Below are 13,120 nucleotides of genomic sequence, written 5' to 3'. Positions count from 1 at the left end.
CACTCGACTGTTCATCCCTTGCAGACATCCCGGGAAAGCCTCGCATCCCGTAGAAATAAATGATGGAAAAATTCCAGGATCCATCCTTCCCCCGTTCCCAGAGCAGCCCCCCTCATTTCCACAGAAAAAAAAGAGAACAGACACCAGGAAATTTTAAAATACCAGGTTTTTAATCCTTAAAAAATACCAGGAACAGTATTTCCCGAACCTCATCCTGCATCCAGAAAAATCCGCTTCCCTCTTCTCCATAAAATTAATATTAGCATAAATAATTCCGCTATGCCAAGGGCGCATTCCCGCCCTTAAAGATTCCATGATTTCCATGGCACCAGCTATGTACAGGTATGATACACGTGGGCTCCCCAAACTGCTCTGCTGGGACAAAACTCATCAAACTGCTTTTAAGTTCATTTTTAAAACCAGTTTAAATTTTTTTCGAAATAATTTCTAAGCTTGTGGGGTTTTTTCCTTCCTTTTTTTGGGCAGGATTTGAAATCTTTCCCCCCCTCCTTTCCTTCCTGTTTTTCAGAAGAATTATGTACAGCTGGACACCGGAGATTTGGCATTTAAGGTGCTTGAAATCACAAGAATTTCATTCAGTGCATTCAGACTAATTAACGCCTCCACTTAATTACTCCTCTTAACGAAGGCAGTTTGAGAGCCGTGGCCAGCAGAGCCCGGGATCTGCGACAGCTCCGCCACGGGAAGGAGCAATCCACGGGAAGGAGCAATCCATGGGGGATTTTTTTGGGATAGTATTATTATTTTAAGGAGTTTTCCAGCCCCACATCAGGGACCCCTCATGTCGGTGTCCCCTCGTCCCCGCTGCTGCCACCTCTGAAATCCCGGTTGGAAGCACCTCCAGGGAGATTTTTTTTGGGAATTTTTGGATGGTTTGAGGTGTTTTTATATGGAATCCCCGTTGAAAGCACCTCTGAGGAGATTTTTTTTGGGAGTTTTTGGGTGGTTTGAGGGTTTTTTTAATGGAATCTCAGTTGAAAGCACCTCTGAGGAGATTTTTTGGGAAATTTTGGTTGCTTTGAGGTGTTTTTTATGGAATCCCAGTTGGAAGCACCTCCGAGGAGATTTTTGGGGAATTTTCAGTGGGTTTGAGGGGTTTTTTATGGCTTTTAAGTGCTGTCCCACAAGGGGTGTTCTCTCATCCTGCTGCAAAGCCAAGCTCAGCCCCCAAATCCCTCAGGATCCTGGGAATCTCCGGAGCTGGGAGGGGGCTCCTGGCCCCAGTAGAGTCACTCCATCCCGTGGGAATTCTGCTCCCGCTCGGCCGCTCGCCGCCGGCTCCCACTCTTGAAGAACCCGAGCTGTGGGGAGGGAAGAGAAACAAAATCCCGCTGTTATTCCAGGAGCTTTTCATGGGATAGCAGCTGGAAGTTGGTCCTGGTTATCATTTATATATGGAAAAGGGGATTTTGGAGGAGGTTTTGAGGATTCTTGGTGGTGTTGAGGAGCTCTTGGAGTGCTGGACACGGATCCAGAGGGCTCCTCCACGCGTGGGAATCTCCAAAATTCCCCCAAAATGCGTGGCCTGGGGGCTGCTCACCTTCCAGAGCGCCAGGACCAGCAGGGCCAGGAGCAGGAGACCTCCGAAGGTGCTCCCAAGGATGATCCAGATGGGAATCTGCCATTCCTCGGGCTTGGAGATCTCAAATGTGATCTGGAGGAGAGGAAATGCTGCGGATTCCAGGCAGGAATGGCAGGGAGAAGGGATAGCGGGAATGCTGAGCAGCCCTTCCTTTGGGAATGCTGCACCAAGGATTTGGCACAGTTTTCCCTGCGGAATGCGGAGATTCCAGGATCGGAGCTCGGCTCCGGCCACGGCCGCACCGAGTTCCTCCAAACCTGGGTCCCTCCCTCCACAGGGATTTTCCCTGTGGGATCAGGGCAGGGTGTGGCAGCATCCCGAAATTCTGGATACCCCCATCCCAGGGCTGACCTGGCGGTTGGGATCCTCCTCCCGGAAAACGAAGGGGCTCCGGAAGCGCCGCTGGAGCGCGGCGATCGTGGTCAGCTTCAGTGCCTTGAACTTCAGCTGCATGGAGGGGGCTGGGATGAGCATCCCACATGGAAAAGGAGACCCCATTTCCAATGGGATCCACCCCCAGGGGCTGGAATTAGCATCCCACATGGGAAAAGAGCCTCCATTCCCAATGGGATCCATCCCCAGGGGCTGGGATGAGCATCCCACGTGGAAAAAGAGCCCCCATTCCCAATGGGATCCGCCCCCATTCCCAATGGGATCCATCCCCAGGGCCTGGAATGAGCATCCCACATGGAAAAAGAGCCCCCATTCCCGATGGGATCCATCCCATTCCCATGGCTTTGTATCCATAGGGATTCTGTTTGCATCCATGGGAGAGAAGGATGCAGGGCAGGCAAGGAGTGGTGCAGAACAACAGCAAAAAAGAGGTTTTAGATTAATTAAATTTGCATTAATTAATAAATTATGGAATTAAATAATCCATAATGAGGTGCTGTGGATGCACGATCCGAAAGGATTAGTGGCTTTGGGAACAAAATCCACCCCGTACACACCTGAGCTTCCAGGGGAAGGGAAAAACCCCACAGTTTTGGGGTGCAAGGGTTCCTTTCGGGGATTTCTCCCCGAAATCCACATTTTCTGGTGGGCACTCACTGCTTTCAGAGACTTCATCCACAGATTCCCACGCAAGTGCAGGTTCAGCTCCTCGTTGGGGGCCAATTTCACCTCGCAGTCGATGGAAACCACGTCGGAGTTGCTGTGGTTCTGCAAAGGGAAATGTGGGATCACGGCTGGAAAAGGAGGGAAAATCCCACTGGGATCCATCCCTGGCAGGCACTGAGGGAGGGAGGATCCCACGCGTCCGTCCTCCTATGCGGCCAAATCCCCACATTCTTTAAATTTTTTCCCCCTTTTTCACCTCAAACTTCCCAATTTTTGCTGGGTTTTGTGCTTTTCCTTCTCTCCAAGTTTTCCCTTGGAAAAAAAAGATCCCGATCTTTGTGAGCTGGAGAATCCCCTCGCTTCCTATAAATCCCGAGTATTAACGGGGCTTAAATTGCAGTGGCTGAGACAAAAAATAAAAATAAAACAACTGAAGGGCTTAAAATTCTCCTAAAAAACTCCAGCGTCCACGTGCCCCTTCCATGTCCATGGGCCATCCCTATTCCAGGTTTTTCCATGTTTTGGGATATCCCGGAGCCAGGATTGGCCCCGTGCAGGCGAGTACCAGGTGTGGGGTGCGGGACAGGTCCTCCTCTGCTGGAGTTCTCCGGTAGTCAGTGGTGTTCCCCCAGATGCTGCAGGTCGTGTTTTCCTGTGGGAGAAGCCAATGGAATTCCAGCATGGACACAGGGATCGTGGCAGTGGCTTCCCTGTGCCCCCATCCCGGTGGAACTGGAGATCCCCAGCACCTCCCAGGATTTGCTGGAGCTGGGATTGAGTTTGGCTTACTGTGGGATATGGCTGGAGGGCTGGGATCCCATCCTAAACTGGGCTTGAATCCCATCCTAAACCGGGTTGGAATCCCATCTTAAACTGGGACAGAATCCCACCCTAAACCAGGCTGGAATCCCATCCTAAATGAGGCTGAAATCCCATCCTAAACTGGGCTGGAATTCCATCCTAAATCATGCTGGAATTCCATCCTAAACAGGACTGGAATCCCACCCTAAACCGTGCTGGAATCCCATCCTAAACCATGTTGGAATCCCATCCTAAACCGGGACAGAATCCCACCCTAAATCATGTTGGAATCCCACCCTAAACCGTGCTGGAATCCCATCCTAAACTATGCTGGAATCCCACCCTAAACCAGAATCCCGTCCTACCTGGTCTGCCCGGAATTCCGTGGGCAGCAAGAGCCGGTTGCCTGCCCGGGTCGCCACGGGCATGGTGATCTTTAGGATCACCCCTTGCACCGGGAAGAATCCCAGGTTCTGCAGCTGCCAGGGAAGAGCACAGGGATGTGTCAGGATCGGGGGATGGGGGTCCTGGCTCCTGGGGCAGATCCCAAATCCAGGAGAACTCAGGGATCCTGCTCACCGTGAAGGTGCAGTGGAAGGGGGGCCCGATGGGGTTGGATCCATCCAGGGAATTGTTGGATCTGATCTCGAAATAGTCCAGGCTGGACGTCCTGTGGGACAAAGGGTGACAAAGAGGTTTGTAGGATTTCTCCTTTCTTTGCAGGATTTTCCCTTTTCTTTGCAGGATTTCCCCTTTCTTTCTTTGCAGCATTTTCCCTTTTTTTTTTTGGTAGGATTTTCCCTTTCTTTGTAGGATTTTCTCACCTCTTTAATAACGCAGAGCCACCCCAGGCCCTGGCTGAGGTTTGGCTGTCACAGGAGGTAAATCAATCCCTGCTTTGCAGCTGGAGAGGTGGGAAAAGAGCCAGGAATATCCTGTGGGAACCCATTTGGGAGCACCTGTGATGGCCCCAAATCCCCACATTTCTCTCCCTCCTTTTTCACTCCAAAATTCCCAAATTTGATATTTTCTGTGCTCTTCTTTCCCTTCAGGTTTTCTCTTCATTCTGAGATGGAGGATCCCCTCACTCCCCATAAATCCTAAATATTAAAGGAATTTTATTCGTGGCATCTGAGTTAAAAATATAAAATGACCGAAGGGCTGAAAAATCCCCGAAAAATTCCAGCAAGCAGTGCCAGGGAATGAGCTTTGGGATCCCTGATTTTCCCATCAGCAGCTTCCTAAATTATCTCTGCTTTCATCCCTGGCTGTCCCATACTTGAATTCCCGGTGATTCCATGCTCATCCCACAGCTGAGCTTCCCTCCGATGGTTTTGTGGGATGGCCACCGGCCCAGACACTGGGAACACCTGTGATGGCCATTATTACCTCCAAGAATTCCCTTTTTTTTTTTTCCCATGAAAACTCACCCTCACACCTCTTTAATAAAATTTATGCCTTTAAACATCGGCAGAGTCCAGCTCTCTGCAGCTCGCCAATTTTATAAAAAGCTCTCACGGATTTTATGGCTCCTGTTTTTCCAATAAATTCCCAAATTAAACCTTGGTTTGAAGGCTGCTCCCAACTGATTTTCCCAAGGGGTTTTCCCAATCCATGACCTCCCAGGAGCCGCATCCCATCCCGAACTCCTCACCTGGTGAAGAGCAGGTCGGCCTCGTACTTCAGCTGGAAGTTGAGGTGGGCAACGTTGTCCTCCTTGGTGCTCTCCTTCTCCTCGCTGTCACTGGAACAGCAGCAGGGCCAGGGGGTCAGGCAGGAGCCAAATCCCCCTGGGAATTTTTTCTGGGAATGCTGAACTTTTTTTTTTTCTTCTTTTTTTTTTTTTTTTTCTTTTTTTTTTCTTCTTGGTCAAAGCAGGATTTTATTCTGGGATTTTTATGATTAAAATTATTCGGAGGGAGGTGTCAGCCCCAGCAGCTTAAAGTGGTGCAGGGGAATCCTCCTCTGCTCTAATAATTGGTGAATTTATTTTAAAAATTAATTAATTTTTATTAATAATGCAGTCAATGAATTAAATTATTTATTAATATTTTAAGAAATACTAAGTTGATTTAAATTTTCCCTTTCTTTGTAGGATTTCCCCTTTCTTTGTAAGATTTTCCCCTTTCTTTGTAGGATTTCGCCTTTCTTTGCAGGATTTCCCCTTTCCTCATAGGATTTTCCCTTTCTTTGCAGGATTTCCCCTTTCCTCATAGGATTTTCCCTTTCCTCACAGGATTTTCCCTTTCCTCATAGGGTTTTCCTTTTCTTTGCAGGATTTCCTGCATTTCCCTGTGGGAAATCTTTACCTGTGGAGGAGCGGGGAGTAAGGAGAACTCTGCAAAATTATTAGGAGATATTTTTCCTGGGAAATATTTGCGGTGGGAGCTTGGATGAGCAAGCAGCAGTGGCTGGAGATCCAGCAGAGCCCAGCAGCTTCCAGAGGCACGGAAAAATCATGGATGTAAATTCCCAGATAAATAAAAATAGCCAGGTTTCGGAGCACAGGGCTGGAATAACCCACAGCAACTGGGTTTCCATGGGGTTATTCCATGGAAAACCTCTGGCTCTGGAGGAAGGAATCCCAAGGAAAGCTGGCTACATGCTGGGGTGCCCAGAGAAGCTTCCTGGATCCCTGGAATTGTCCAAGGTTGGACAACCTGGGATCAGGGAAGGGGTGGGACTGGATGGGCTTTTTTTCCAGCCCAAACCATTCCATGATTCCGTGATTCCAGAGGGAGAAAGCGTCCCCAGACCTGCTGGCAACCATGTAGACCTCCATGCTCTGCAGGAAGACGGACTTGCTGAATTCAAAATCCAGGCGGAAAGCGACCTGCGGAGAAGGGAAAAACACTGGGAAAAACATCGGGAAAAACATCCCAGGGAATAAAATCCTGAGTGCTGAGCAGGGCCAGTGTGGGACCCTGCGGGAGACACAGTTCCCAATCCCACCAGGACCAAGCAGAGCAGAGAGGATTTGCAGGAATTCTCTCAGCCCCTGCGATGGGAGGAACGAGTGGCTCCCTTTGGAAGCAGATGCCTCCAGAGGCCCGGGATCGGCGGGAAGGGGAGGCAGCTGGAGAGAGCCAACACCAATAAAATGGGATAAATGTGATAAATGTCACATCTGTGGTGACCTCAAGCCGTCTGGGCCGGCACAGCTGACTGGAATATTAAAGCTCCCGCAGCTCCGGAGCCAAAATTCCATTTCCAGCCTGTCTTTGTTTTGGCAGGAGCGGCACTACCTGATGGCCCACGGACGCATTCCCAATCCCGTAGGTCATGGGGAGACAGCTCCTCGTGCAGCCACAGGCATCCCACTGGGATTTTTGGGAGCTTTAAAGCCGAGCCTGGTGCCTGAGGCTCATCCATCATAATCCAGGAAAGGTTTCAGACGGATACAGGAGCTGGGGAGATTTTATCTCTGGATCCTGCTGGTGTTGGTCCCTTTTCCCATGGGTGGCAGGTGGGATTCCATGCAGATCCTGAGTGGATCTCCCCACTAATCCTTTCCCAACTGAACCCTGAATTTGATGTTTCCCAAGGGTTTATGGCTTATAAAAATGATAAACTGGATCTGGGCTCATCCCAAACACTGGGAGCACCGGCTTGGAGGATGCCACCACCCAGGGGGGTTTGGACTGGCTCTGAGCAGGATCCAGAGGCACCTCAGAGCAAGGAAAACCTCTCAGGCCTTGATAATCCATCATTATCAAGGATAGGTTTCAGATGGATACAGGAGCTGGGGAGAATTTCTCTCCAGATCCCGCTTGTGCTGGTCCCTTTTCCCACAAGAGTATGGGGTGGGTCTGGAATTCCACATGGATCCTGAAAGGCTGCAGCTCCCCCCTTTTCTTTTCCCCACCTTGCTCCTGAATTTGATGTTTCCCAAGGGTTTGTGGTTTATAAAAACAGTTTTTGCTGGTTCTGGGCTCATCCTAAATATTGGGAACACTGGTTTGGAGGATGCCACCACCCAGGGAGGCTTGGACTGGTTCTGAGCAGGATCCAGGGGCACCTCAGAGCAAGGAAAACTTCTGAGGCAGGGAAAGAGCCTCATCCTGCAGGGAATCAGCTCAGGGAAGTTCCCATCCGTGGTTTGAAGCCACCATTAATTTTTTCCAAAGGATTTGAGGCAAATTCTGTCACCTGGAGAAGATGGGTTGGATTCTGGGGCTCTCCTGAGCACCAGGGCAGGATCCCACCCATCCCAGCTTCCCTAAGATGCTTTTCAAACTCCAAACGGGAAGAAACCAAAAGTTTATCTTCAAAATCCTGCTCAGGGTTGCCCAGATGTGACCCTGGGGGCAGAAGGTCCATGTGACAGCACAGTGGGAAGTTGGGAATGTCCTACCTTGGCCTTGGCTCGGAAGAAGGGGTAGCTGACGTTGCACACCCTCCTGGTGGGGTGTCTGTCGTCACTGGCGCAGTCGATGTTGATGTCGGTGTCGTCCTGAAACGGGACACGGAGTCTTGTCCATGGAGTATCCGGGACACCGGGAATGAGCCCCAGGAGCCGGCTCTTTGGAAAACTGGGAACATCCGAGGGGCTCAAAACGGGCCTTGGCTTTGGGGAAACAACCAACCAACCAACCAATGGCCAACTGACGACCAACTAACCAATGGCCAACTGACGACCAACTAACCAGTGGCCAAACGACCAACTAACCAGTGGCCAAACGACCAACTAACCAGTGGCCAAACGACCAATGGCCAGTAACCAGCCAATGACCAACCAGCCAATGACCAACAAATCGACAACAAACAACCAAAACCCAAGCAACAACCAATCAACAACAAGAACCAACCAACCAACCAGAGACCAACCAAGGACCAACAAATGAACCAGCCAACCAACAACTAATGACCAAAACCCAACCAATGACCAAAACCCAACCAATGACCAAAACCCAACCAATGACCGGCCAACCAATTCCCAAAACCCAACCAATGACCAACCAACCATTGGCCAACAAACTAATGAATGAAGAAAGGATACAGCCAACCACAACCAAAACCCAGCCAAAAGACGATGCAAGCAACCAGCCAGTCATCCAACCCAGCCTGCTCGCTGCAGCTGGGAATCCTTCCCATGCATTCATTGATGTTCCTGGAAAGGAGCATCTCTAGGAAGCAGCTCTCAGTTTCCTGATTTAAATCCACTTTATGAATTCAATTACAGCGGCGAATGAATTTAACTCTGGTGAATGAATGAACCTGATCATTCCTGGCACTCCTGATTTTTCTGTGATGAGGAGTTGTTGGGAAGCACTGAGAGACAACATGAGCTGTTATCCTGCATGGCCACCAGCTAAGCTGGAATTCCCTCATCTCAACACTGACATTCCTGCTGCTGGAACACCTTCCACCTCTCCAGCCAGGCTGGAGAAACTCCTGCCCATTGCAGAGCTGGGATGGGATGGGACACCAACCCTGCTCTGTCTCCTCCACAACCCTTCCAGATGTTGTATCCAGATGTTGTAGCCCACTTGTAGGCAGGTGTCTATCCTCACCACGAGAGGATGAGCTATTCCAGCTTTTATCCCCCACAAGGGGTCAGTTTGAGCTGCTGCCACTACCAGGAGCCAGAATATCCCAGCACCAGCCACCAGCAACAGCCTGGAGCTTCCTCCCACTCATCTGCTGAAATTTTGGACTTGTTGGGGCCATAGCCACTTTTTATTTATAAGACACAGATATCCATCCCCTCTGCAGGCTCCTTGATAAGGAGGGACAGCCAGGATCCCATTATCTGTGACTCCTCTGTGACCAGCCGCAAATATTCCCTACAACCACTGCTGCCTGGTGCTTTCTGTTCTTCACCATCCTGGGGATTTTCCCTGCTCCCCTCACTTCGTTTGGAATAATCTCCAAAAAATGCATTTCTCTTATTTTGTGGGCAGCGAGCCCCACAATTTTCCCTTGGCACGGCTCGGAGAAAAACAAAGGAGGTGGGATCTGCGGGCAGGGATGAAGTCATGGGGGGGTGAGGGAAGGCACAGCAGCATCAGCACATTCCCAAACCTCACTGGGAACAGGGAGGAGTCGCACCAAGATCGAGTGAGTGGGGCAGTGAAATTTTTGGGGCACTCAGGGATCATCCAGGGAAAGCCATGGAGAGGAGGCATCGCCCGGCTTGGTGCTAAGCTGTGGCCACATTCCCATGATCAGCTCCTACTTCCAGGAGTTTTTTCTCAGCTGCAAAAACTCGTTCCTGACGGGAACTTGGCCATGCGCAAGGAGTATTTTTAAACAACTGCAGGAGAAAAATAGAGGGAAATAATTTCCTCTGTGTTTGACCTTCGCTCAGGCTCTTAAAACTCAAAACGTTTTTGTATTTCCAAAATAAAGAGCTGGAAGTGCTTAGAAACGGAGCCCATAAACAGCTCTGATTTATGAGGGATGGAGACAGATTTGGGCTCTGCTTTAGGCTGCAGCTTTCTCACCCGACCGGGATTAGCAGCACCTCTGGAAAAGCCTGGATCTCCCCCGGGAGCTCACCTTGGGGATCAAGCTGGCGAACTGGAGGTTCCTGGAGAAGGAGATGTTGAGGATGGTGCTGTAGGCGTTCTCCCCACGGTTTTCCAGCATGGCTTCCACGGCCACCCTTCTCCTGCTGCTCTCGATGACAAAGACGGAGGCGTCGAAGGAGAGGCTGAAGGCCGAGCAGTTTCCCCTCCGCAGTGCCCTCCGGCAGAATTCCCTGCAAGAAGGGGCATTCCCGGGATTTTATGAGCATGGAAATCCCCGCTCTCCCTCTGTCCTGCTGTGCTGAAAGAGGAATTATGGATTCTTCCCATCAGCTGTAATTTGGGGATTTTTGGCCAATGGTGTGACACTTTCTCAAACATTATTAGGACAGCTCGGGGACAGCTGGGATGTAGGGAAGAAACAGATCCCATGCCAGTAGCAAAGGTGGCTCCAAGCTCCAGTGTCCAACCTGGCCTTGGGCATTTCCAAGGATCCAGGGGAAGCCACAGCTGCTCTGGGAATTCCATCCTGGCCCCTCCCCACCATCACAAGGAACAATTCCTTCCCAAAATCCCATCTGTCCCTCTTACAGCTTAAAGCCATTCCCTGTGTCCTGTCCCTCCATCCTTGTCCCCAGTCCCTCTCCAGCTCTCCTGGAGCCTCTTCAGGCCCTGCAAGGGGCTCTGAGCTCTCCCTGGATCCTTTCCTTCTCCAGGTGAACATTCCCAGCCTGGCTCCCAGCCTGGCTCCAGAGCAGAGGGGCTCCAGCCCTCGTAGCAGCTCCGGGGCCTCCTGTGGATGCAGGGATAACCTTTAATAGCTCTGTAACCACGGAGCTGCTGTGTGGAATTATTTCCATGAGTCACGCCTGTAATTGCCAGGTGGGTAATGCCAGCCTTGCAGTTATTCCCTGGTATTTCCTGATTTGTATCCCTGGAACTCATCACCATGGCACCAAATATTCACTTGTTTGTGGATTCCCCGAAAAACCACGGATTCCATCCAGACAGGGAGCAGGGAGAGGCCCAGAAGTGCCAAGGAGCACCTCAGGGAGGGCTTGGATGAACCTTGTGGTGATGCTGGATGGAGGACCAGTGATGTCGCAATTTACGGAACGCAGACTGGGGCTGGATTTTCGGAGCATCCCCCAGCTGGAGACACTCTTGGAGGATGCTCTGGGTCACCTACTCACATGGCACTGGGAATGTCACTTCTGGCATCCAGCACCAGATCGGGGACACAGTGCTCATCCTCGTTGCAGCCATTCCAGAAGGGGACCTGAGGGGACAAGGAGAGCAGCTCGGTGACGATTCTTCCAGAGATGAATCTGCCCTGATGCCCTGGGGGGGGGGTGGCACTTTGGGAGGTGACACTTTTTGAGGTGACACCCTGGGAGGTGGCACTTTGGGAGGAGGCACCAGGGATGTGACACTTGGGAGGTGGCGCTTGGGAAGGTGGAATTTTGGGAAGTGGCACCGGGGAGGTGACACTTTGGGAGGTGACACCAAGGGGGTGGCAGCTGCTACCTACAGAGACCCTGAGCGAGGTGGGCCACCCATCGTCCAGCATGGGGCCGTGCTCGGCATGCTCCAGCTCGTAGTCGATGGAGAACGTCACCGGCTTCACGTAATCCGCCGTGTCCTGTGGCACATGGAAAACGTGGAGAGGAGCCCCGGGCTGCCTGGGCTGGGGCAGCACCTCAGGGTGTCCCTCAAAGGTCACAGATCCGTCCTGCAGCCCCAGCCCAGGGCTGGGATGTAACAAAAAACAGATTCCATCTCCAAGGTTGATCCGAGCCCCATCCAACCTGGCCTTGGACGCTTCCAGAGATCCAGCGGCAGCCACAGCTCCTCTGGGAATTCCATCCCAGCCAGGAATTCCTTCCCAATATCCCACCTAACCCTGCCCTCTGGAAGCCCCTTGGAGCTCCTCCCGTGCCTTGCCCCGGGGTGCAGAGGGATGCTGTGAAGGGAGATGTTTTTTGGGCTAAATCACAAGCTCCAGCTCCATCTCCAGCCTCAAATTTCCCAAAAGTTCACGGCAGTTCAGCCGGGGCTTGGGGCTGGGCCAGTCTGGCAGCGTGGGCCTGCCTGGCTTCCATGAGATTCTCCTCATTCCCTGGGAATGTTTGGTTTTGGCCAGGTTTGTGCATCAGCTGTTCCCTGCGAGCGAGGGATCCACCAGCTCTGCACCCCGGGGTGGGACCCTGCTGGGCCAAAGGGGGACACCACCAGGGACTGTCACGGGGACACTCCATTCCCGATGGAAAAACAACGAGCATTCCTGATTTTGGAGCAGGAAAAGCAGCCCGACCCTGCGATGAGGAGCGCACACCCTCCCCAGGGCCGCGGCTCACGGAATGGAGCACGTGGAAGCTGCAATGATGTCACTGCTTGGGGACCCGACAGCTGCCACGTGCTGGCAGCTCCGTGTCCCTGACCACATCAAACCGGCGGGCAGGAACCCAGCGGGATGAGGCTCATTCCCACCCCGGGGAGCCACCGAGGGAGGCTGGAGAGAACACCTCCTGCTCCACACTCACCAGGACGTGGAAGGGGAGGGTGTGGCAGAGCTCCTGCCCGGCGGGCAGCACCAGCCCCCGCGGCGCCGCCCGCTCGCCGCCCTCGTCCAGGTGTGCCCGGGGCGAGTAGCGGCGCTCGTCGATGGTCGTGTTGTACCTGAGCCCTGCAAGGACAGGCCCAGCTCAGGCCTTGGGGCCACACACCCCAAACCCTGGGCAAAGAGTGGCCCCAGTGCCTGTTCCCAGCTGAGGGGAATCCAGGGAGAAATCCCAGGCGGTTCTGGGAAAAGCTTCCCCTCTCCAAATGAGGAGTTTTGGGAATGAATTATTGCAAGGCCCTGTGTAAAATCTGTGCAGGTGTGGAATTGTTTGCCTCTCAAGTGTTCCCGTGCTGGTCTGGAGGAATAAGAGCTCACCCCTCCCCTGGATGATTTATGGAGATCCTTTGGTTCCTGCACTGCTGTTGGAAAGAAACTGGAGATTGCCAACCAAGCAGGGATTTCAGAGAACCACAGAATCTCAGACTGGTTTGGCAAGGACCTTAAATCTCATCTCACTGCAGCCCCTGCCACGGCAGGGACACCTCCCACTGTCCCAGGGTGCTCCAAGCCCTGTCCTCGGACACTTCCAGGGATCCAGGGGAAGCCACAGCTGCTCTGGGAATT

At 52.1% G+C, this 13,120-nt stretch overlaps 1 protein-coding gene across 3 annotated transcripts in view; it reads right to left on the bottom strand.

The window, feature by feature from the left end:
• Positions 1 to 503: 503 nt before the first annotated feature.
• The window catches only part of ITGA11 (integrin subunit alpha 11), a 45,693-nt gene continuing 33,076 nt past the window's right edge, over positions 504 to 13,120 (bottom strand). For 2 of the 3 annotated variants that reach the window (XM_068203501.1, XM_068203500.1), the window contains exons 17-30: positions 12,477 to 12,619; positions 11,465 to 11,575; positions 11,127 to 11,212; positions 9,965 to 10,166; positions 7,818 to 7,916; positions 6,220 to 6,296; positions 5,118 to 5,207; positions 4,043 to 4,133; positions 3,829 to 3,942; positions 3,228 to 3,314; positions 2,654 to 2,764; positions 1,955 to 2,050; positions 1,562 to 1,675; positions 504 to 1,322 (exon numbers count right to left, since the gene is read on the bottom strand). In XM_068203501.1, coding sequence (XP_068059602.1) covers positions 1,251 to 1,322; positions 1,562 to 1,675; positions 1,955 to 2,050; positions 2,654 to 2,764; positions 3,228 to 3,314; positions 3,829 to 3,942; positions 4,043 to 4,133; positions 5,118 to 5,207; positions 6,220 to 6,296; positions 7,818 to 7,916; positions 9,965 to 10,166; positions 11,127 to 11,212; positions 11,465 to 11,575; positions 12,477 to 12,619 — 1,493 coding nt within the window. In that variant the 3' untranslated portion in view covers positions 504 to 1,250. The remainder of the gene's footprint in view (positions 1,323 to 1,561; positions 1,676 to 1,954; positions 2,051 to 2,653; positions 2,765 to 3,227; positions 3,315 to 3,828; positions 3,943 to 4,042; positions 4,134 to 5,117; positions 5,208 to 6,219; positions 6,297 to 7,817; positions 7,917 to 9,964; positions 10,167 to 11,126; positions 11,213 to 11,464; positions 11,576 to 12,476; positions 12,620 to 13,120) is intronic. The other variant, XR_011003579.1, reaches the window with a different exon arrangement.

The sequence above is a fragment of the Anomalospiza imberbis genome, chromosome 13 (assembly GCF_031753505.1).
Source record: "Anomalospiza imberbis isolate Cuckoo-Finch-1a 21T00152 chromosome 13, ASM3175350v1, whole genome shotgun sequence".
NCBI classification, from domain to species: Eukaryota; Metazoa; Chordata; class Aves; order Passeriformes; family Viduidae; genus Anomalospiza; species Anomalospiza imberbis.
Note: the sequence above shows the minus strand (reverse complement) of the source record. Positions and strands in the feature narration are given on the sequence as shown.